Consider the following 26028-nt stretch of genomic DNA (forward strand, 5'->3'; position numbering starts at 1 on the left):
AGAAAGGGATGTGATAGCATTCTATTAACACCCCTATGAAATACAACTTACATAAACATAGGTATTAGGAATACACACAGACCTAGAGCATTCCTTACTAAATGATACAAAAAGAAAGGAAGTGATTTATGTTTAAAACAGAGATAGAAGTAAAATAGAGAGGTCACCTACCTAAACTATCTTGGCAGGTGAATAGTTTTCCTACTTTAATAATTTCAAGGTAATTAGAATTTATAACCTCATTTGCTATTACATTGTTTACTGCCTCATCTCTTCTCCTTCATCTCGACAGGAAGTGTTTCCTAGTACCTAAATTTAAATCCATCTTGCTGCAATTTAAATGCATTTCGTTTTGTACGGCCTGAGAAGGCTTCCATCTTTATCATCCATAAAATAACCCTTCATGAGTTTGAAGACTCTAATCTAGATTGTAATTAATCTGCTATGAATTCAATAACCCCAATTCTTTGGAGCATCATCTTATATACTTAGCTTTCAAAATCCTATCATAATTATATCTGATCTCCAAACCTTCTTTTTCTTGAGGGGCACAGTGTAGGTTATAAAACCTTCGTAGAGAATCCCATTGTTGGGTTTATGAGAGTATCACATTATATTTTATGCATGCTATTTTTCTTTTCATCAGCCCCCTGCCCCACCCCACCACCACCCACCCCCGCCAATAGACGAGACTGGTAGAGTACTGGAAACTCTCCAGGTGTGATTCTGAGAGGGTACTTGGGAGAATATAATGCACTATAGTTGGTAGACATGATAGTTGGTAGATATGATCCCTGACCCACAGTGAACTCATGCTCTATAAATGGAAACAGACATTCAAATTAATTACAGATAGGGAAAATGACAAAGTTAACGGATATGTCCATAAAGGAGGAAGAGCTAAAGTTATGGTGAATTATCAAATGAGAAGCAGCGCTGCTCAGTGGAAAGAGCCCAGGGTTGGCAGTCAGAGGTCATGGGTTTGAATCCCACTCTGCCACCTGTCAACTTTGTGACTGTGGACAAGTCACAACTTCTCTGTGCCTCAGTTACCTCATCTGTAAAATGGGGATTAAGACTGTGAGCCTCATGTGGGACAACCTGATTACCCTGTATCTACCCCAGCTCTTAGAACAGTGCTCTGCACATAGTAAGTGCTTAACAAATACCAACATTATTATTACTATCAAATCTTAAAGGGGTGTAGACTCGAATGTTTAAGAGGTATGCAAGGGAAGACAAATATGGGAAATGAAAGCTTAGATAAGGAAAACTTCAGAGGACATGTGAATTAAATAGGGTTTTGAAGATGGGGAGAGTCGTGGTCTGTCAGCTATAAAACAGGAGGAAGTTCAAGAGAGAAGGAGGGCATGGTCAAGGAGTCAGCAGAGAGACAGATGAGAAGTAGGTATTGTATTCTCTTAAGTGCTTAGTACAGTGCTCTGCATATGTTCAGTGCTGAATAAATACTATTGAAGTATTGACTGATGAAGAACAGATTGGCCAGTGGATATGGTTGAAACAGTCTGAGTCATTGGTACCCAAAGCCTTCCACTATCCTAATTTCTATGCTATGCAACTATCAATAGGCACCTCCTTATTTGGCTTTCCCTTCTCTATGGGTGCATACCCAGGGGGCCTGGGTTCATCCTGTTCCTGCCATTTCTCACTCATCCTGAACAATTCATAATCTCTTCACTAACCCCAGTTCCTTAACCCTTGTCTGTCTTTCCCTTGATCTTTTGAATACGTCCTTCCACTACTAGTTTCTTATATTCTATCTAAAGTGCTTAACACAATGTGGGTGATTGATAAATACTAAACAGTATCAACTTCAAAATCTTTGGTAAAATAAGAAGTCAAACTTGGCTCTGAAATCAGCACGTTTATCTCCACTGGAATATCTTAGTACTATTATAATGCATTCACGTCTAAAGTATACATTTTTAAAAAAAGTTGTGTTATGCTTTTGAATAGCTCGATGTGTCGAAATAAAAGAAGAATATACTTGTAGCTTTCTCACAAGCAACAGAAGTCAATAGATCTTCATGACAGGCTCTTCAAGCCCATATGAAAGATCAATATTAAGGTATTTACCTGTGTAGTTTTCAACACAGAACCAGAGATTTTAACTTGTTGGCCCAGTTTCCTTTTTCCAAATTACACATCCCTTGGTGCATAGCTCGATGGTTTGTGCTCTATCCAAAAATGATCATGCAGCTCACATAAAGATAACCCATTTTTTTAGAACATAGAAATTGAGAAAAGGAAAGAAGTGATTTCACATCTCCTCTCCAGTCATTCAAGATACCTGTATCTTAATCAATGTGTCTTTCATAAATAATGCATTAGAATGAGCATTGGAAAATAGGCATAATTTCAATCTATAGTCCCAACCCCAGGGAAAGGTAAAAAACAAGGGGTTTAAAACCCATTTTGACTTCTACAGAATGATGGCTCTGCTACTGCTAGGACTCTAGTTCAATTTTTCTGTATTCACTTTCATTAATTAATTAGGGTTTTATAAATTGGAGATCCTAAAGATAACAGATAACAACCATCTACTGCTCCCAAACCACAATTGGCCCATTTGCCTAATCCCTCCATGGAATAGGACAGAAAGAGAATAGAAAATACAAGGTTACAATTATTCACACTTTACAACATTAGTTGCAAAACATTCCATTACAAAATGGAAGTACATTCTTCATATGTACAGCAAGCACGAAATGTAACATACACTCAGAGAACAACCCACAGTGCTATTTCATGCAAGTATTCTTGTTCAATCCATCAAAAGTACTTGAGTTCTTACTGTGTGCAGAGCACTGCATTAAGTGTCTATCTAGCTGGATCAATGACAATTCTGGTTTTGAGAATACCCCAGAGATGGGATGATTCTTGGGCCCTGCCAGAAGTTTTCAATCTGCTCCACAACAGCCTGAATCCACCTGGAATACCTTTACCTACCTAATTTAGTCCCTGACTCAAGCAACCTTCAGGGGTCACCCAAACTTCAGCTGGCTTGCTGGGAGAAAAGGAATGAAAATCAGTCCTGTTAGATATACGTCCAAACTAAGGCTTGTTCCAAATAAATTCAGAGACAGCAAAGGCCATTTAAACATGTATTTCAGACTGCAGACTTGGTTTACAGCTAACATTAATACAAGTATACCCTTTCTTTACAGTGGTGGTAGTGAAACTATTTGCAATCAAGATCCCAATCAACAATACAACATGTTGTCACTGAATTGTTTAGCCCAGGTAGCATATTGTCAAAAGATGTAAAATAGGTGAGAATTCTGCCTTCTATCTTGATTTGATTTTTAAACATTAAGTAGTAATGATGAAGCTGCTCTAGAAATCAATGTGATATCTGCAGTAGCTTCAGTTCTCAAAGTCATGAAGAAATTTGACAACTACTATTGGGTCTGAGCCTTGATGCTACGTTGCTACCTCATTCTAAAGGATATTTGCCTTCTTGATTTGTCTATTTTAACCATAATTTTCAGTAAACAGTGATTTTGAGGTGCTGTATGCATGGTTGTGCCACAATAGTGCCACACTTCAATAAATAATAATAAGTGCTTATTATGTGCCAGGCACTGTACTATGCGCTGGGGTGGATACAAGCAAATTGGGTTGGACACAGTCCCTGTCCAACGTTGGGCTCACAGACTCAATCGCCATTTTACAGATGAGGTAACTGAGGCACAGAAAAGTAAAGTTACTTGCACAGTGTCACAGAGCAGATAAGTGGTAGATCTGGAATTAGAATCCATTACCTTATGACTCTGAGGTTCATGCTCTAATCCATTACACCACACTGTTTCTCTTCTTCTCATCTTCTCTTATGCTTCCACTTCTTTATGCTGCTGGGGTTGGTTAATTACATGGCCTGCTATAAACCTAGTCTGGCACAGCTAATTAGGCTAGATTGGAAGAGAATGCAGTCAACGCAGCAATCCAGTGTCCCTGATTCACTCACAAAGAGGGTCATAAACCCTTAACTACCTGACTGGAATACAAAGGTCAGGAGGCAGAACATTTTAATAAACTGCCCCCTTCCAACAAAACCAGTAAGCATAAACAAGGAGGAGAGGGCCAGAATGGGTGAATGGTGAAGGATGGCATTTAAGGACTTTGGTGATGATGTAACTACATCCAGGACACAGAGTCCCAGTTTATACATTGCACCAAGATGCAAGTTTACCAAGATGCACCAGTTTACCAAGATGTAAACTGAAAGCTGAGTAATGATTTGTTTGGGCATAGAGCCTCAAATCTGGGATGGAGAGTTATTGGTAGGCATATATCATGGTATCTGTACAAACAACCTAAAAATTTCAAATCTACTATATTTTTAGGAGGAAAGAAAGAAAAGTAGTTTCAAATGTAATTAGATAGTAGAAGAGAGAAAAATCAAAGACACAGAAACAGTGGTTATAATTCCCTTTGAACACATTTCTATTGTGGTCAGAGTTCCCTAGTAGGTTGTTAAAATGGCAACATGGTTAAGGTAACAGCAGATGTACGTTACATCTAAAAATTAAATGAAGTAGAGAATTCAGATGAGGTGACTGTTTAATGAGGAGGAAAAATAATGAACTACACATCTGTTTAAATAGATGAGTTACCTGAATGAATCTCATCAAGAGATGGAATAGAAGATTTGAAAATGGTAAATATGAAGAAGCTAATCTTTCTTTGAGGAAGGACAATTGGAAAAAGGTTAAATGCCAATTCATTAAAAAAAAAACACAACGGAAAGAAAATAATGGTTGTTTTCGAGAGCCCAAACAATACACTGGGCAATTCAGAAAAATGAGCTGCAAGACAAGCCAATTTGAAACTAAGAATCCCGGTACATTTGGGGCTTTAAAGTCTAAATATGGAGTTTCAAAAGATTTTCTTAAACAATAGGTTCTGCATTTGCCATTGTAGTGTTTTATTTTTTTTTTTCCATTTTTTCAGGAAAGTGGTTTCAGATGGTTACTTTTTTGGAAATCAATTTTAGAAGTATAATTTAGCATACTTTTTTTTTACAAGAATTATAAATATTTTATCAACATTGGGGCATATTTCTCTAATATCCTTGATTACCAGGTTATTTATTTTATTTTCTATTACATAAGTGCTTTGAACACATCTGGCATGAGGGCACCACAATCCCTCCCTAATAATATCCTTCGCTCCCTTCAACACTAACATCCATTCACCATTCCACTTTCCCATTCTAAAGTAAGCTCCCACTTCACCAACCTGAATGTTTCCAGACTGCACTACACCATACAACAATCACTCCATTTCCCTTCTTCCCAATCCTTTACAAACTCTTCAAATAAATTGCTTCCACTTCCTCTCAATCAAGGGTATTTATTGAGTGCTTACTGTACAAAGAACACTGAACTAAACACTTGGGAGAGTGCACTATAACAGAGTTGGTAGATACATTCCCAGTCCATAAGGAACTTACAGCCTAAAGTGGGAAACAGATATTAAAATTAGGGATAATTGTGAATACATGAATAAATGTTGAGGACAAACAGTCCCAAGGGTATAAATGGTTTGGGCAGGACATGGAAGACCTACTCATAATAATGCTCATACACATAGTTCAAGAAGGATAATACCCTTTTCCAGGATTCATAATACCAGGCAGTTCCTGAGAGAGGAGAAACTACACTGACCTACATTTACCATAGCCTGTACCTACCATAGTACCTAGGCACACTTACCAACTATCCTGTTTGTCCCCATGTTTTTTTTAAGCAGAACTACTTGTTTCATTGACTGAAATTCTACTTAGGTCTGCTTAAAATAAAAACTACGTTTTGAATAAAAAGTTCCCTAAAAGGGTAGAAAGCAGATAGTGAAAATCTTAGGGACAGAGCCTTCATTCTGGACTAGCTATGGCTCTAAGAAAATTAATTCATTAATATGAAATCCATTACTCTAGGCATCTTTACTTGTTAACTGCAGTGGGTTTGAAATAAATGATGTCTTGAGAGGCAGATAATCATGGACTGAACAAATCAGAAGGATTGTTTTCTGTAAAGTGTCTCCCAACAGGACAGAATTCATCCTCTCATCCTTTCCAAAACTTTTATGAGGCTAGAGACGTTCATTCAACCAAATCTGTTGAACATCCACTGTACTGAATACTGTACTTCAAAAAATGTATCACCCTTGTTTTCATAGACCAGGTCATTTCCAAATGATTTCCTTGCTATATGTCCAAAGTTTATAAAAAGTTTCTATTCAGGAAAGATAATGTTTGCAGCTTTTTAGTTTTATAAAGTTTATTTAACATTCAAATTAGATTTTAATATTGCTAGTCTAGAATTGCATTGTCTTTTACAAAATAAATTTAAATAGAGGTTTATCATCTGTCCAAAAGGTAGCTTCAGGACTGATTGGTTGATATCTTCAAACAAACATAGCATGAGTAGTAGAAGTTTCAGTAAAAATAAAGTACAATTTGACAAATAAACTTTAAAAAATACACAGTGTTGGTAATTCTCACCTACTTCAAAGTAACAATGTATAACAATGAAATACTTTAAATTAAATCAATACTTTCAATTGTCTATGCAATAACACAAACTTGAATAAGAGACTGGTCCTTGATGAAAAGGACAAATTTCTGTATTCCAATAATCTAATCAAGAAACAATATAATAAATTCTTCTAATAGATGTCCATTTGAACAGCTTTTATGTTCATATATTCATTTGAATTTAGCAGTAAACTTGTCAAATGGGTTGGGACTAATCCAGGACTTATGTGTTTAAGATCTATTATCACATATTTACGTATCATAAGATTAGTAATTTCCTCATTACAAATTTGCAAAATCCAAGTGCAAACTAATATCAAAGGAAAACTGATAACAATTCTTTCATAATTATTTCCCACTATGAAAACATAGTGTGTGAATCTCAAAGAAAATATAACTAATGCTATTTTAGTAAAATTTTAGAGGCATATAAGTGGAATATAAATTATTTCCTAAGAACAATTTCCCAGTGCTTTGGCCAAGAGAAGAGAGGTCCTCCCAAGACCCATCCAAAGACCACTTCTTGAGTTAGTTTCAGTTACTAAACTCCTTTATAGATGATTAGACATTAATTGATGTGGTTTGCTTCACACCAACAATTGATTTTTCTAAATCAAAAGGCCAATAGCAAAGTAAATTTATTCTATATATGCTAGGAAAAATTTACTATTGAATGAACTCAGATAAGCTAAAAGTTAGATAACCATCCAAAGTGATTAAATGAATTTCCAATACTTCCTTTTCCCATATCAAAAAAAGATAGTTTTAAAAAAATTTGCAATTATAAACGTGCTTGTAAGATGGCTGATTTTCCAACATATTATGCAATAGCAAAAGAAAGCAGATATTTCCAATATGATGAATGATATTTGTTGAGCACTTACTATGTGCCAGGCACTGTAAGCTCTGGGGTAGATGCAAGCTAATCAGGTTGGACACAGTCCCCATCCCATGTGAGGCTCATCATCTCAATCCCCATTTTACAGATAAGGAAATTTAGGCACAGAGAAGTTACGAGAATTACCCAAGGTCACACAGCAGGCAAGTGGTGATGGGATTAGAAAAAAATGACCTTCTGACTCCCAGGCCCATGCTCTATCCACTATACCATGCTGTTTCTTTTTAATTGTGGTATTTGTTAAGTGCTTACTATGTGCTAGGCCCTGTACTTAGCAATGGAATGGATACAAGCAAATTAGGTTAAACACAATCTCTGTCCCACAGTCTTAATCCCCATTTTACAGATGAGGTACCTAAAGCACAGAGAAATGAAGTTATTTGTCCAAGGCCACACACACAGAAAACAAATGGCAGAGCTGGGATTAGAATCCATCATCTTCTGACTCCCAGGTCCATGCGGTATCCACTACGCCATGCTGCTTCCCATATGAATGCATATGATGCATATGATGAACAGCAGAAGGCCAAAAACTTTAAATTCATTGCTAAGGACCAGTCAATGCAAACACTTTTTTACATTTGTATGCTATTTAAATGACTCATAATTAGAGAAAACAGTGTGGTTATGGAATAGCAAAATATTTTGTTGCTTGGTAATGCATTACTATCAAGACCTGAGATACCAACAGTGCTTATCACACCTGCTGACTTGTCAAGCTCCTATATATCTTTTCCAGAATCCTAAAAACAAATCTAACCATAACCATAAAGTATTAAAATTTATCATTTTCCCCATCTCTTACATTTTTATGAAAAATCTGATTTCGTCAGAAGACCAAATCTATACTTGAACAACCCATGTTCCAACAATTGATGATGGATTATGTTGTGAAGAGAACCATGAAGATTACTTACAGTGCTTCTTAAAAATTACAGTTCTGCAGGCATTTAAACTATTTTTAAATAAGAAAAGGAAATACAGTAATTTGCTATATTCATTATTTTTTGCAAACAAGAGGCAGGTAAAGCTATTTCTAAGTAGCGGGTCATTAACTCTGTGCTATCTGCATCTAACTGCGCTCAGCAGTTAGCAAAATGTTAACATCTGACATTGCATCATTTGATGAAAATTAGCTGTTATATCATTCTTAAAGATAAATGATGAGATAAGTCTTCATTTATGCTCTGAACCTTGCTTCAAACAGCCTCTATTAAGAAAAACAACATGACATTCCTAAGAAAGTTTGCCTGGAGAGTATCAACAAATTAATAGACAATTTAGGAAATAGTGCTACTCAGTCAAAGGGATAAAAGAAAAAGACAGTCAGAGCTGGCATTGTCTTCAGGTAAAAACAGATCAGATTTGAAGGTGAAACTAAGATTGAAATGCTTTTCTAATAATAAACTTCTCACAGTCATAAGAAAGAAAGGGTTGGCATTATCAAAAAATCCTTCATTACTATTATGAAATTATGGGCACATTTCTGGTTATGTACCCTTGAGTAAAATCTCTGGCAAACAGAAGATAGATCTGGAAGGTGCTGAGCTCCAAATCAATTGAAGAATGAGTCTTAAAATAGTGCTACAATAACTGCACTAAACTAGGCAAGTTTAGAAAATTTGCAAGATGCTTTGAAACCAAGTGATGGAAGAAAGAGAGCCATATACTTAACTTCCCTGTGCTAGAAAATACTCAGGTATCATACTGCATTCTCAATTTTCATTCCACCCTCCTTTGTCAGGTAGCAACACATTTGGATAGCACAACCTTAACTGAACCTAGCAACCGTTCCTCAAGGAAGTTTTCAGCAATCCCAGTTTCTATGTCTAGAAAAAACAGGTACTCTAGCCAAGGTCTTGGTCAAATACTTTTCCGGGCTCCTGGGAGTGGTCCTGGGCTATTGCAGTTGAAACTGAGCCATTGGGCATCTTCAGCAGCCAAAAATGTAAAAAAAAAAATGAAGAAAATAATAATAATAATGTTGGTATTTGTTAAGCGCTTACTATATGCCGAGCACTGTTCTAAGCGCTGGGGTAGACATAGGGGAATCAGGTTGTCCCACGTGGGGCTCACAGTCTTAATCCCCATTTTACAGATGAGGGAACTGAGGCCCAGAGAAGTTAAGTGACTCGCCCACAGTCACACAGCCAACAAGTGGCAGAGCTGGGATTCGAACTCATGAGCCCTGACTCCAAAGCCCATGCTCTTTCCACTGAGCCACACTGCTTCTCTAAAGAAAACAGACTGGAGGAGAATTTAATGCTCTATTTCTCAAGGAAAGAAGTCTATGTGTGTCTTTTAAACTTGATAAAATTTTAAGCATTTCATAACTAATTACAGTGCCATGTGTTTTACGAGATAAAATGAAGAAAAAGCCACATTGCAAGCCAACTAATATCACATAATCCTAACGGGTCTGACTTCCATTTAGCTGTCAGGGAAGCAGCAAACCTCCCAGCAGGGCTCAGAGGTTTATTAAGAAGGTGAATTTGGCAGCTTCCACTTTTTGACGTGTGTTATTTTTAATTGCTAATGATAGGAAGCACAGTAGTTCACATGTCTAAAGCTCAATGGATGAGGAAATGTTTTGCTCTGGGATTCCTGCTACTTATTGGCAACCGTGAGGTGCACTCTTGCAATTCATAAGTGCAGATGGTCCAACTGGGTAAGTTAACTTTGAACTTTCATCTTCCATATGTAAAGCACTTCAAGTAATTAGTAATAACTAGGATATATTTCATGGAGCTGTTCAATTTAAGATGGGATTCACACACATCAAAATATGACATTAAACTCTAATCCAATTTTCCTATCTACTGATGTTCTAATTCAAAGGGAGTTAGCCCACTTGAAAGAAAGAAAAACTGCTTACCTGAATAATGTGTTTCAATTTGTCTACAATTTGATTTATTACGGCATCAGTTCCTTTCACCTTCATTTCGGTATTCCCAGATTGAGCTGTGATTCCATTTCCAAATACGTGTTGAGTATAGCTAAGGAAATAAAATAGACCATTTAGAAACTCACTGACCAAAGTATTATCCAATTGTCATTGCAAAATCATGAACGTTGAACAGAGAGTTACATTCACAAATTCACTAAACCAGAACTCGCTACCCAAAAAAGCTTTATGGTAACATGCAAGGATTGATAGGCTCAAGACAAGTTACTAGAGGGAAGAATTATATAGTAAGTTAAACCAATCACATTTTCTTATAGCTAAAAATGTAAAAATAGGTCTGGTTGTGCCAGAAAAGTAGAGAGAAAAGGACAGAAATGAAGACAAAGAAGTGGGAAAAAGAGAGAGAAACAGATTTAAAGACTGAGAGAGAGACAATTTCAGCATACACATAAAATGAGGGTTGGGAAGTCACCACACAACTAATTTGACTTTGTGTACTGACATGTTCCTGGTTGGAAAATTCCCCATTTGTAGTAGGATCTTATTAAAAGGAATTTGAAGAGGGAGTTAATCTGCAATAAATGGTATGGACAATAGGCATGAGCCAGTCAGCAAGAAGCAGTGGGGTCAAATGGTTAGAACAGGGGAATCAGAAGGACCTGGGTTATAATCCCACAGTTTCCCAGCTGTGTGAACGTGGGCAAATAACTTCCCTGTGCCTCAGTTATGTCATGCTTAAAATGGAGATTAAGAACGTGAGCCCCATGTGGGCCACAGACTACAGACATGATTAACTTGCATCTACCTCAAAGCTTAGTATAGTGTCTGACTTGTTCCCTTTATTCACCGCCCCCACCCCAGCTCCACAGCACTTACATACATATCTATAATTTATTTATATTAATGTCTGTCTTCCCCTCTAGACTGTAAGCTGATTGTCGGTGGGAATGTGTCTGTTATATTGTACTCTCCCAAGCGCTTAGTACTGCACACAGTAAGGGCTCAAATATAATTGACTGACACACAGAAAGTATTTAACAAATGTAATTAAAAAAAGAAGATGGAGAATAAGTGTTGCCAGGTGGGGCAGACAGCAGAGGTACAAGAAAACTCTATAGGTACACTACCAGAACTACAGGAGATGGACAGCGGGGCATTTTGGAAGAGATGTGTCCGTGGTGTCACTATGGGTTGGAAATGACTCAATGGCATAAGACAAGATAAATAATAATAATGGTATGTTAAGCGCTTACTATGTGCAGAGCACTGTTCTAACTGCTGGGGTAGAAACAGGGTAATCAGATTGTCCTCGTGAGGCTCACAGTCTTAATCCCCATTTTACAGATGAGGTCACTGAGGCCCAGAGAAGTTAAGTGACTTGCCCACAGTCACACAGCTGACAAGTGGAAGAGCTGGAATTCAAACCCATGATCTCTGACTCCCAAGCCGGGCTATTTCCACTGAGTCATGCTGCTTCTCCGTGATAAACACTGGATTAACTTAGTAGCAGTTTGGATGGAAAGGAAAGGACAGATTTTTGTGTTGTTGTGAAAGTTGAACTGAAAGGATTTAGTGAAAGATTTACTATGTTGATTGAATGAGAGGGATAAATCCAGGATAGCACAAGGTTACAGACTTATGAGACATGAAGGATGATGGTGCTGTCTACAGTGATGGGAAAACCAGTAAGAGAACAGGGTTCAAGTGGAAAGATAGGAAGTTCTGTTTTGGACATATTATATTTGAGGGGTCAGAAGGGCAACTAAGTAGAGTTTTCCTGAAAGCAGAAGGAAATGTGAATCTCCAGAGAAGAAGATCAGGGCCAGAAATGTAGATTTGGGAACCATGGCAAAGAGATGGTAGCTGAAGCCATGGGAGTGAAGGAGTTCTCCAAAGAAGTGGGTGCAGATGGAGAATAGAAAGGGACCCAGAAGTGGACCTTGAGGGACTCCCACTGCTAGTGAGTAGGAGGCAGATGAAGAGCCCACTAAAGACTAAGAATGAACGGCCAGACAGGAGGAGAACCAAGAGAGGATGGTGACAGTGAAGTCAAGCTATGGACACCAAATAGGACATTGTGACTGCGGAAAAATTGAAGGATGTGTGTCAAAATATCAGAGGCTTCGGTCCCGGAATAGGACAGATTTATGGGGAGCTGGGGAGAAGGCAGCTGAGGAGGTTATGAGGAGAGTGCTGAATTTCAGGGTTCTTGAGGTTAGTGACTGCATAGTGAACAGAGACAGAGAAGCAGCATGGTCTAATGGATAGACCATGGGCCTAGGAGTCAGAAGGTCATGGGCTCTAATCCCAGCTCCACTATTTGTCTGCTACAGGACCTTGGACAAGTCACCTCACTTCTCTGTGCCTCAGTTACCTCATCTGTAAAATGGTGTTTAAGACTGTGAGCCCCACTTGGGACAGGGACTGTGTCCAACCTCATTTGCTTGTAACTACCCCAGCACTTAGTACAATGCCTGGCACATAGTAAGTGCTTAAATATTATAATAATAATAGTTATTATTATGATTAAATTGAACATATGTCCAAGCTGATGAGTTGAAAAGGTGTGGTGGAGGTTTGTGGAGTTAAGAAGTGAGAGGAAGTGGGCAATGGAAAGTCTGTGAGGGAAATCCACATGAATGTAGACATTCCTGAGGACCAGTGTAGGGATGAAGCAAGAAAGAAAAGGAATGAAATTAGTTAAGAAAACTGAAGGTGGGGCCTGAGGGAGGTGAGGAAGTCAGAGAGTAATTAGATGATAAGTAATTCCAGTGGGAGGTAGAGTCAGGTAATAGCTTTAAAGGAAGAGAAAGAGAGAAAGAGAAAAGGATGAGTGGTGAGAAACTGGTATTAGGGATCAAGATGGAAGCTAACTCTTCCCCTTTCAGTCTTGGGTAGTGAGCAAAGATAAGGCCTATTTGGGAGAGAGCATGAGGGAGAGTATCATCTGGGGACAACCGGGTTTCATTGATGGTGAGGAGCAGTGACTGAGTCAGCAACAGATCTAGGATGAAGGGAAGCTTCCTCATGATAAAAATGGCATTTAAATGCTTATTATGTGCCAGGCACTGTAGGGTAGATACAATGTAATCAGGTTGTCCCACATGGGGCTCATAGTCTTAATCCCCATTTTACAGATGAGGTAATAGTCACAGAGAAGAAAGTGGCTTGCCCAAGGTCATACAGCAGACAAGTGGCAGAGTCAGGATTAGAACCCATGTCCTCTGACTCCCCAGCCATGCTCTTTCCACTAAGACATGAGTAGGGTTCCACAGGCTGATCTTGGCTGGGGTTCTGTAGTGCTGGGAAGGAAGGATGAGCTTGAAGGGACATGGAGAGATCAGTAGTTAAAAAAAATGAAAATCCAGTGCTGTAGTAGCCTCATCTGGAATAACCTAGGAAATGACTTACATAAGATCACACAGGAAGAAAGCGGCACAGCCAAGATTACAATTTAGATCCTCTGACTTCCAACCCATGCTTTTTCTACTTGGCCATATTGCTCCCCTAATTTACAGCCAAAGGAGAGCCTTGCCTGCACTTGAAATGAAACCAATATTGGCTTTGAAATCAATCCTCAAAACAGGGTTGGAACAAAGCAGCCAGCCACTGATCTTCCTATGTCAGGGATGCACAAAAGCCAACTGGAATCCAGGTATATCATTTGGTTTCGCCTTTAGGGGGTTTCTTTATAACCTAAGGAGATCAAATCAAAAGTTGTTTTTTCCACCCTCTGGATGAGAATCTCTGTTCATATAGTCACTGTGATTCTGGAACTGGGTAATCTGACGCATGGCTCACCTTCCCTCCATTTCCCCCTCTCCTCTCCAGGGACAGAGAGGAGGGGAATGGCTGTTTATGAAGGGGGACTTATGTGCACATGGTTTCCGCTGCTGGAACAGGGGACAGAGAGGCCACTCTGGTAGGGATATTAGTTAAGCACTTACTATGTGCCAGACACTGTATTATGCACTGGGGTAGAAACAAGCTAATCAGGTTGGACATAGTCCATGTCCCATTTGGGGCTCACAGTCTTGATCCCTACTTTACAGATGAGGTAACTGAGGGACAGAGAAGTGGAATGACTTTCCCTAGATCACAGCAGAGAGGAGGTGGAGCAGGGATCAGAACACAGAACCTTCTTACTCTATCCCATGCTCTGTCCACTAGACTCTGCTACATCTCTTGACAACAAATAAATCTCCTAGTGCCAGCAGTGATCCAGGACAAGAGTAACCCCTAGTCCAGCCACCCTCTGGCTCTACTGCAGTTGCATGGAATTATATAGGGAACAGGCACCATGCTGGCATGAGACTGTGTCACATGACTGACAAAGGGATGTGGCACCATTTTGGATCATAGTTCAACCCCTTCTACTGAGAATTGGCAGAACTGATAGGATGCCCTGACAGGAAGACAGAGAGTACCGACACAGCCTACTAGAAAGACCACAGTTCGGAGAGCCATGGAACCTAAGTTCTAGTCCCAACTTTACCATGGGAAAGTTCCTTTACCTGTACCTCTGTTTTCTCATCTGTTAAATGCAGATAAGATACCTGCTCTCCCTCCCTTTAGACTACAATACCTTTGCAAAGCAGAGACTGTGCCTGATCTGATAATTCTGTACCTCCCTGGTACTTAGCATATAGTAAATACTTAATATATGCCATTTGGTTAAAAAAAAAAAGCCTCACCTCCCTTATTTCTGCATCATTTCATTAAATGGAAGCTCTGCCTCTGCCCATGATAATCTTTCTGACCAGATTTACTACCACCCCATGACCCCAGAGTATAAAATGATGAAAAAATATTTGAGAAAACAATATGGATTGTCTCATTTGTGCATTTCTGTCTTCCCACACTATTAGTTGTAAAATAAATTAAAATAGATAAAATTATGCAAATCAAAAGCGGTAACACAGGGACAAGGTACCTTGAGAAAAATTCAACCAGTGGTATTTAAGTGCTTACTATGTGCCATTTGGGAGCGTACAGTAAAGTTAATAGATATGATCTTTGCTCTAAAGGAGTTTACAATCTAGGGAGAGGGAACTTTACAATCTGGTAGGTTCTGCAATGGTGTATATAAAATAGCTTCACTTCATGAGTCATTGGGAATTTATAGGATACAAATATTCATCACCAAAGACTTTAATTTGTAGGCAAAATTGGTCTCCCAAGCTGGAAAAACATGTGAACTACAGACCGTTGGTTTGAGAGAATTCTCTCATTACAAACTTTTAATAAGTTGCTAATCACTTCTATTTTTTTCTTTTAATGTACAAATGATGGATAAAACACTTTATGGATCCCCACAGAGATTTCTTAACTTTAGAGAATGTTGTTCAGATTTTGAGAGCAAAATTTAAAAAAAATAAAGAAAGAAAGAATGTGAAAGACAAATTTCTTGTTAGAGAAGTAATAGACCTACCATCTGTGCTCATTTCTTCTACACGGGCCTGGTAATGTATCACATCAGTTAAATAGGCAGGCTTAGTCCCCAATTACTATTTATTTTCATCAGCACAGGAAAAGGCAGGCTTTGATATATTTATATTCTATAAAAACATTTAAAAATGATAATTAAAGTTTCCAATTCTGAGTTCCTTTCATGAATATTCATGTGAGTTACAAATAAATCATCACCAAATTATCAACACCAGTAGATAGTAGTTAACTAGTAAATCAGTGTCCTGAACAATACCAAAATACCCATTTGCAAATGGGGTCAGCCTATTAAGGCAATTAATTTCACTTCTTTCTATGCTTAATATGACACACATGAATTCTATTTAAAATGGTGGTGCTTTGAGAAATACCTCTAAAGTTTCTGTACAATTTGTTCTGGGGTAATAAAACTAGAATTAATTAAGGGAAGGATTAACAACCATCTGCCCCAGATGGCTTAGGTCAGACTAGGAAATAGCCACAGCACTGTGATACCAGGTGAGTCAAAATGAATGCTCATTTAATTAATTTTACTTCCAGAGTAACTCCATGGGGCAGAGCTGGCTAGGCAGTCCATGCAGTTGGTAAAATTGTCATGCTGTCTCACAAGTCTCCTGAAGGCAGAAACCTGGACAAGATAACATCTTGAAGTTCCACTAGCTCTGGAATTTTAAGAATAAATCAGATACTTAGAGAACATAAAATTCCTGAGTGTCATTAAAAAGAATATTTCCTTCAACAGAAAAGGGTCTAAAAAGAACAACATCATAAAATCTTCACACTGACAAAAGTTGCATGGAGACAGATTCAAGGATACTATTATTTATTGTTAGAGCTCTTCAATCAACAATTAATTCTTTAATTTATATTGAAAAGATAACTTTTTTCTCTTTTTATGAACAGTATTGGCCCTCCTTGTGAGAGAGTTTTAGTAGTTGAGTGCTAGCTACTTACTGAACTGCTAGGTAGGTTTAACGAAAACACAGCATCAGTTTCTGTAGCTATCAAACAATAGATTTGAGTGCTTACTATGTACAGCATGGCTAAGCGAGAAAGAGCATGGGCTTGTTAGTCAGAAGGTCACGGGTTCTAATCCCTGCTCTGCTGCTTGATTTCTGGGTGACCTTGGGCCAGGCACTTGTCTATGCCTCAGTTACCTCATCTGAAAAATGGAGATTAAAACTGATCTCATGTGGGACGTGGATGGTATCCAACCTGATTGGCTCATATCTTCCCTGCTGTTAGTATAGTGCCTGGCCTATAGTAAGCACTTAAATACCTCTTTTCTTTTTTTTTTTTTTAAAAAAAAAGAAGAAGAATTGATGGCCAAGGCAATATCTGGTGCTCTGGGGATCATTTCAGGCACAGCAAATAAATGTGATCACATTCTGTAATAATATAACCATGATAGGGCCTATCATGGATAATAATAATAATGACAATGGCATTTGTTAAGCGCTTACTTTCATTCATTCAATAGTATTTATTGAGCGCTTACTATGTGCAGAGCACTGACTAAGGGCTAGGAATGAACAAGTCGGCAACAGATAGAGACAGTCCCTGCCCTTGGACGGGTTTACAGTCTAATCGGGGGAGACAGACAGACAAGAACAATGGCAATAAAGGAGCATGTACTATGTGCCCGGCACTGAACTAAGTGCTAGGATAAGAGAGAAGCTCATCGGGTCGGACACATTCTACGTTCCACATGGATGCCACAAATCTTAGCCCCCATTTTAGAGATGAGGTAACTGAGGCTCAGAGAAGTGAAGTGACTTATCCAAAGTCACCCAACGGAGAAGCGGAGCGGTCTGGATTAGGAAGGAGCCAGGTTTTTCTGTTGCGCAGGCCCGGCCTGTAGCCACCAGGCGGCGCTGCTTCTCTCCCGCATGGTGATTGTGGGCGGTCGCGCCTCTCTATTGCCACCTGGCGGCACTTTGCTCCTACTACGCCGGCTTCTTCCCTCGGCCTCCAGCTCCTCTATGTCGCCTCCGACTCCTTTCCCACGGCCCCTCCCCCTGGCCTGTAACTCCCTTCCTCTCCACAAAGGCCAGACCACCCCTCCCCCCTCCCCCCGCCCCCTTTTCAAAGCATTATTAAGGTCGCAACTCCGCTAAGAGGCCTCCTCCAATTAAGCCCTCTTCCCCCTGGCCCCTGCTCCTTCTCCCTTCTAATAATAATAATGTCGGTATTTGTTAAGCACTATGTGCCAAGCACTATTCTAAGTGCTGGAGTAGATACAAGGTAATCAGGTTGTCCCATGTAGGGCTCACAGTCTTCATCCCCATTTTACAGATGAGGTAACTGAGTCACAGAGAAGTTAAGTGATTTGCCCAAGGTCACATAGCTGACAAGTGGCAGAGTCAGGATTAGAATCCATGACCTCTGACTCTCAAGCCCGGGCTCTTTCTACTGAGCCACCTGAGCCTACTGAGCATCGCCTACACCCTTTGGACATTTGCTATTTTCTCTACAGCATTTATATGCCTACCTGTAAACTATGCACTATGTGCACATAAATGTGCTGGGTGAGTGTGAGCATGGATGGGGTAGTTAATAATAATAGTAATAAAGATAATAATAATAATAATGATGATTGAGGTATTTGTTAAGCACTTAATATATGCCAGTCACTGTACTAAGCACTGGGATAGTTAGAAGCAAATAGGGTTGGATAGGACTGACAAACAATATTTCCTGCCATTCAAGAAACCAACAATTTAAACAAAAAGTCTTCAGGCAGCAGAATGGATGGTTAGCAAAGACCAGGTTTCCAATTGTGGCCGAGAGCTGAGAGCCTCAGTATGTGGAGCAGGGGATCGACTGACCATGGGAGACACCACCAGGATGATGGGGGAGGCTGAGGCAGGGGACCAGCATATGCCTTATTGAAGGCACATCTCCTCCAAGAAGCCTTCCCTGATTAAGCCCCCCTTTCCTCTTCTCCCACTCCCTTCTGCCTCACTCCGATTTGCTTCCTTTATTCATCCCTCAACCCCCCCCCCCAGTCTCCCAGTACTTATATCTGTAATTTTATTTATATTAATGTCTGTCTTTCTAGGCTGTAAGCCTGTTGTGGGCAGGGAATGGGTTTAGTTATATTGTACTCTCCCAAGCACTTAGTACAGTACTATGCATACAGTGAGCACTCAATAAATACTACTGAATGAACTGAATGAAGCGTGGCACCATGTGACCCACCAGACAACTGCTCCTCCTCAATACCCCCCCATCCCCAGCACTCATATCTCTGCTGAGATAAGAGAAGCACAAACCTGGTGAGCTGGTGGTGTTGACAGTCACAGGGAGAAATGGTAGACATTCCCTGCCCATAACGAGCAAGAGTCTGGAGCCCTGAGAACAGGAAGGGCTGGAATCTCTGACAGGGAAAGACCCCAGGTGAAACCAACTGTAGAAATCCACAAGGCCTGTCGGGGAGGGCAATGACGGTTGCCAAGTCAAAACCAGAAGGCTCTTTAAATGGCCTGCTTTGGCATTTTTGAGTAGCCCAGTGGGTCTCAGGGAAGAAGAGGGAGGTTGAGCCAACTGAAGGTTGGCAAGAGAACTCCAGGGATCAGAAGTCACTGACCAGGGAAGCTTCATGGCCTAATGGAATGAGCCCGGGCTTGGGAGTCAGAAGACCTGGGTTCTAATCCCACCTCTGCCACTTGCTTGCTATGTGACCTTAGGCAAGTCACTTGGTTTACTCATGTATAAAATGGGAATTCAATCCCTTTGCTCCCTTTTTTTATGGTATTTGTATTTGTGGTACTGTACCTGAGATAGATTCAAGCTAATCAGGTTCACACAATCCATGTCCCCTGTGGGATTCACAATCAATCCCCATTTTACAGATCAAGCAACCAAGGCACAGGGAAGTAGAGTGACTTACCCAAGGTCACACAGCCGACACATGGCACAGCCAGAACTAGAACCCAGGTCCTTCTGACTTAGAGGCCCATGATCTATCCACTATGCCATGCTGCTTCCCCCTCCCAGACTGTGAGCCCCACACGGGACAGGGACTATGTACAAACTGATTATCCTGTATCTACCTCAGGGCTTATTACAGTCTTGGCACACAGTAAGCTCTTAGTAAATACCACTCTTATTACCTAGAATTCCTAAACCCAGCATTGTAGTCCTATAGGAGACCCTGAAATGGAGGGTCTTCCCTGCCTTCTCAGGGTCAGAAGCCCCCAGTTGGGCTGAGGCCGGGTCGGTTAGGGCTAGTAGGCTGTAAACTCACTGTGGGCAGAGTTTGTGTCTGTTCTATTGTACTTTCCCAAGTGCGTAAGACAGTGCTCTGCACACAGTAAGTGCTGAATACATATGACGGATTGGCAGTAAGGGGGGCTGGGATCTCTGGGACCCTGGGGCCGTATCTGTGAGCTGGGATGAAGGGAGGGGCTGCTCACTGCCACCCTCTAACACCATACAGGACTCGGGAAGGGAGCTCTGAATGCAAGACAGCTGTAGAAATGGTTTATTGTTGGTTTTTGCAAGCTCTGTTCTTTCCTCAGACAATCAAGGAATTTGGGGTTTCTCAGGAGCGACTTTTATCAAAAGAAAATGCACATCAGCCGTCTCCCTGAAACATCTCTGGCCCCAAGGTCCTCGTGGGAGTTGGGGGTTGGGAGGGCATGCTGGGGAAGGGGGGTGATGGTTAAGAGCAGAGAGCCCTCAGGCCCCTACCCCAGGCCTGCTTGGGTGCAAGAGGTGGGCAGGGCCTCTGTGCATGGAGCCTGGCCATAGGGCAGAAGGGTCTGGGGGCAGTGCTGGTGGATGTCCAGCTAGGGTGTGGGTCCAGAAGGGATGAGGATATTGGGATACTCCCCCCCACCCACCCCCCGCTGCAATGACAGGAGCTTTCCCTGTCCCCCACAGCCTCAGGACCTGCTGTCTCTCCCTCTATGACTCCCGACCTCAGAGACAGAGGTTATGCCCAGCTATCACCATCCAGTAGGGGGGTGGGGGGGGCAGATGTCACTGGCCCTTCCCTCTGAGCAACCAGCCCCAGGGTCCTGACTGGGAGGTTCTGGGACAGTAACTGGCTGGTGGGGAAGCATTTGAGCCCAAGTACCCTGGTCTGCCCTGGCCTGGCCACTGAGACACACCACCCCTTCACCTCCTGAACCCAGTCCTGGCTGCAGTGACTCTCCCTCCCCTCTAGCCCCTACATTACCCCAATTAACTCCAATCCTGGGCTTTATTGGACCCTCACCTGTCTGCCTTTCTTCTCTTCCCCACTGGGATTATCCCCAGAATTTAAAGCACCAGCTGGGAAGGGGCTGCAGCCCCTGAAGACTTCACCGCCCCCCCGCCCACTGTAGCCCCCAGGAGAAGAAGTCCATGACAAAGCCAAACTCAATCCATAGGGCTTCTCCCTCTACTCTTCCAAATACCTGGGTGAGGGAGTGGAGGGCAGTCAGCAACTCCCAGTCTACCCTCTCCTTAAGAGGCAGACAGTACCCAGACTAAGTTTTCCCGAAGTTGGGAAGGTGTGGAATTTGATCCTCTCAGAGGAGAGGAAATACCCCCCTGCTATGGGCACTGGCATTTCTCACCCCAAACCCATTCCTGGCTAAAGCAGAGGGTGCTTGGTCTAGGGGTACGGGAAAACCACCCTCACGGTTAGTGATCGGGCAGAGAGGACCCCAAGGAGGGGACCAGCCGAACAGGTAGGAGGGTCTGGAGCTGGAGACTGAAGGCAGAAAGAGAGGTGAGAGGAGAACCCCAGATCTGCAGCAGGGCACAGATCTCTGGGGGCAAAAAGGCCTCTCTCTGGGGGGCAGAAGGCCATGGCTCTCTGTCACCCATCGCCAGGGACAGGTTCTTTCGGAATTGGCGCGGCCGGGGGGGGGGGGGGGGGGGGGAGAGAGAGAGAGAGAGAGAGAGAGAGAGAGAGAGAGAGAGAGAGAGAGAGAGAGAGGGGCCGGGGATGGAAAAACCTGAGTTTTGTATAGAATTTATTCCACGGGGCAGATTGAATTTAATTATTTAGACGTGACAATCGGCCTTCCCTTTTGGGGGAAACATGGTGTTAAAGCTTCCCTTTTGGGAGGAATATGGGGTTAGAGCTTCCCTAACGGGAGGAATACACTGGTATGTTACTCACGTGTGGGCAGACACCCGAGCCCACTTATGATTTACTCACAACGTAGTGAGGCGGTTGGCTCCCACCATATGTTCACCCCACCCAGGAGGAATCCACCTTTGCGTTAAATACACTTATGCATTAAACACTAATGAGTTACATACATTTATGCATTAAACCCAGTTATGCATTACCCACTTATGGTTACTGGCACTTGGTGAGGCGGCTAGCTCCCACCCTGTTCATGTCCCCCTGGGGAGGCACCCACTTAGACATCAAATCCATTTTAAACATTACATACCCATGGTAAAGCATCTGGCTTCCAACCCCACGAGTTCTCAGCAGGAGAGGACACTCACCCATCCCATGGCGCCTCACTTGGTGCAGGCAGAGAGGCCTTCTCACGCTCTGAACAGAGGCGACCCACAGCCGGCTGCTGCAAATCCCATTCCTTTGCACAGAAGGTTAGAGGCGGCAGGTATTTATCACCTGTGCCCTTAGGCCATTCCAGCTTCCGGCCTCAGTTTATCCAATCTCTGCCCTCCCCCCTCCTCCATTCCTAATTGGATTGGCACGGGGGCGAGGGGCACCTTCTGTATTCCCAGCTTGGGCTGTCAATCTGGCAGTTTCGGTTGTGGGGGCAGTGTCCCACCCTCACTTCCGAGTTCCGCCTGCTGGCTCAGGAGGTCACGAGGTAGCATTTGACCTTGAGATGGTCGGTACCCCAGGGTTATCTGGGACATACCACCCCTTGGCCCTCGCTATCCGTGCCCACCTGACTCTACCCTTTCCTCCGGGTCGTGTGGTGGTGGGGTGGCACTGGAAGCCGTGCCTTCCGGTGCTGTCCCTCCCCTCACCACACAGATCCATAACCTACCTGGCTTGCCCAGGAGCAAATCCATGGGTCGGGGCAGAGGACGGTTCCTATCCCATTACTGTGTGCCAAGCACCGTTCTAAGCGCTGATGATGAAACTCTTTCCTAGACTTTATGACCAAGAGGCTGTGCAGAGCAATTGATTATATAGTGCTAATAGCTCAGCAGTCCCACTCACGTCTCTGGCTCTTGCCAGCCAAGTTCCCACTGGGAAATAAGTAGTTGGGCAGGGGTGCAGCACACTGAAATACATGTGCACTCTTCTCCCACATTAGGCATACATTACAGCTTTACAAGACTTCATCTAGGCAGTAAATAGCAGAGGCACAGACCACAGATTTCCACCTTGCTTTCAGTCACGATAGAAACAGCAGAGGAAACTGTGGTTAAGGAAGCAGGGGACTGCTTACCCCTGCTCCCTCACTCTTCTTCCACTTAGTCTTTTGTCCCTCTCTTCCTTTTTCCATTTCTGCTCTTCTCTCCCAAGCCTATAGCAGTCATTAGCTGCTAATTTTTCCTTATTTTCATTTAGTTTCTAGGTATCCTATTTCATAAGGGTTTGTTTTATTATATGGAACCAGCTAAAATTTTCCACTACTGGTGCAATCTGTTGTGAGCATTGCCCCTCAGTAATTAGAATAGAATTATTCCTTGTTCTACTACCCTTCCTACTAGAGATCAAAGTACTCCCACATGGAGAAAGCTGGGGTGGTCTTGGTTGCAAGTAGGTGAGGAAGGAAAAGAGGAGAGAAAGGGGAGTTCATACCTGTGGCAGGTCATCTTGGTGGGATGTGGCAACATCATAGGGAAAATTAGGCTTCTCCGGCTACCTACAACTCAATGTTACCATGCTTTCCTGCCCATTGGTTCACAACCACAGATATTGTTTGGACAGAAAGATAACATATACCTAATACTTAGATCAATTTGGTGACAGGCAAGGGGCAGGCAGGAAGAATTAGATAGGTACTCATGGGGTTCCATTATGGATGAGAGGTCGGGTCCTTTCATCTCAGTAATTATGGCAGGACCCAACCTGACCCTCTCCCTAAGAGGATCTGATTTACTACGCACTTGGTACAGTGTCCTGCTCATAGTAGGCACTCAATGAATACCACTGATGGATTGATTTCTCCCCTCATCCTCTCAAAGGATCTTCCCCATCACTTAGAATCCTTCCCCAGCCCCTTCCCATGTCAGAAATGGACAAAGCAGCATGGGAGTCAGCAGGTCGTGGATTCTAATTCCTGCTACAAGTGACCGTGGACAAGTCACTTTATTTCTCTTTGCCTCAGTTACCTCATCTGTAAAATGGGGATTGAGACTGTGAGCCCCACGTGGGACAAGGGCTTTGTCCAATCCAATTTGCTTGTATCCACCCAAGGCTTACTACAGTGCCTGCAACACAGTAAGCACTTAAATGCATAATTATTATTATGGCATTTAAATGTATTTCTGAATCATGGCTATAGATACATATAAATTATGATTACAGCCATACTTCACGGAGGTAGGGGAACAAGTTTTCAAACAAGCTTTGGGATTGGATTTGCAGGTTTGCTCATCCCTAGTCTATGACAAGACCTGCAAGTTTCCAGTCATAGCTGAAAAAATTCAAAATGGCCATTTGCTGATCTCTCTCTCAGTATCCTGCTGGCTCCTGTCCATTTTCCCCCTAAAGCCTCTGCCTGATTTTCACCCCTAGGCTCAAGACAAGAAGTTGGCACCTGTGGTTACAGCAATTTATTTTTCATGAAAGTTATATGAATACTATTCATACCACCTCTATTACACATTCTCCTTTTGTGTCCCAAATGAGGTAAATTAATTATTCCTGACTTTTAGCTGGACTATATCTTGAATGCAATGTATGAGAACTTGACAAACTACTCAAAATAAGGCATAACAAAGCAATTGTCTTATACATGATGTTTTATTTTCAACCAGAAGACCTTAGGCTATTAAAAATTTAGTAAGTTGAACTGCAGGTGAATGCAGGTCCTATGATAAGAACTGTCTAGACTTCTCACAGGTTTTTCTTTCTGGCCCTAAGTTTTGTTACTATGAATTGCATCTAACAACCTTAACTGGGAATCTCTTTAAAAGAAGGAGACAATTTAAAGGACAAAAAAATCTGCATGACATTTTAAAGTAAATGTCTTTTAGTAATAGGAAATTCTACAGTATTAAAATGAAAGAAGCTAAGCTCAGAGAGAAATATTTCTTTTAAAGTAGGTGCCTCAAGTGAACCGCACATTTTATGACTGAGAAAATAAATTCTTATTATACTAAAAAATAAGTAAACACAAGACAGTTATGTGTCTACTAAATCTGAATAACTAGATTCAGGAGCATCTCAGTCTTGCTTGTAATCTTGATTTTTAGAAGCTTAATCACTTATCCATGCTTTTATTTAACAGTGCAATAAATTGTGAGATATTAATTACCCTAAACAAGTGCATAAATGTGTATTGAGGATATCTGGCATAACAAGAGCAATTATCTTGGGACAACAATGAAAACAACTTGAATATGAAACTGTCAAGCTTAATTAGTCTCAAACAGGGAAGTCTGATCTCCAAACAGGATTCTGAATATTTCCTCTTGATACAAACAAAAAGGCATCTAAAAGAAAGGTCACACACCATGTCATCACTTAGGACACTAAACCTTAGAGACCTGTGTCTGACATTTCATACTGCTTCAAACATGCCAGCCAATGCTGGGAAATCAAGTAGCTAGTCCTTGGAGAACCGATATTACCTGGTAATTTCAGGACTGATCTGTGACAACATTCACATGGTAAATATCTTCTCCGCCACAAGGGAAGTACAGCTTCACAAAATGCAAGTCAAAGGGGCAAGCTCCATTCATTCTTATATTGAGTGGTTTATTTTTGCTAGATAATTTATGGAAATTTAGCACAAAATGACAGCTAGGCTATAGTGGAGGAATACAAAGCAGATGATAAACCTGACTACCATTAGCAATTCAAGATAAGGAGAACAGTGAGCAAATAAAGGTCAACTGAAAGAATCAACCTAAGTTTCTATGTAATGCCAGTGACATACATTTTCAGTAAGTGCACCTTGAGTAATTTGACAGAACTTTTCTCACTAGGTCTCAAAAATCAAATTCCCTATGAAAGAAAATATTTATTAACCACTTGCAATGTCAAGACAACTATGAAACAATATTCACTGAATAATGAGCTCAACATCAATATCCTATCTACAGGTCATCTAC

The 26028-nt window shown here is 41.4% G+C and overlaps 1 protein-coding gene across 2 annotated transcripts in view; it reads right to left on the bottom strand.

Moving 5' to 3' along the window:
- The window catches only part of LOC100081187 (glypican-5), a 700670-nt gene that overhangs the window by 564448 nt on the left and 110194 nt on the right, over positions 1-26028 (bottom strand). For both annotated transcript variants that reach the window (XM_029072823.2, XM_039913365.1), the window contains exon 4: positions 10333-10453. In XM_029072823.2, the coding sequence (XP_028928656.2) occupies positions 10333-10453 (121 nt within the window). The remainder of the gene's footprint in view (positions 1-10332; positions 10454-26028) is intronic.

Source organism: Ornithorhynchus anatinus, chromosome 10, assembly GCF_004115215.2.
Source record: "Ornithorhynchus anatinus isolate Pmale09 chromosome 10, mOrnAna1.pri.v4, whole genome shotgun sequence".
Taxonomy (NCBI): domain Eukaryota; kingdom Metazoa; phylum Chordata; class Mammalia; order Monotremata; family Ornithorhynchidae; genus Ornithorhynchus; species Ornithorhynchus anatinus.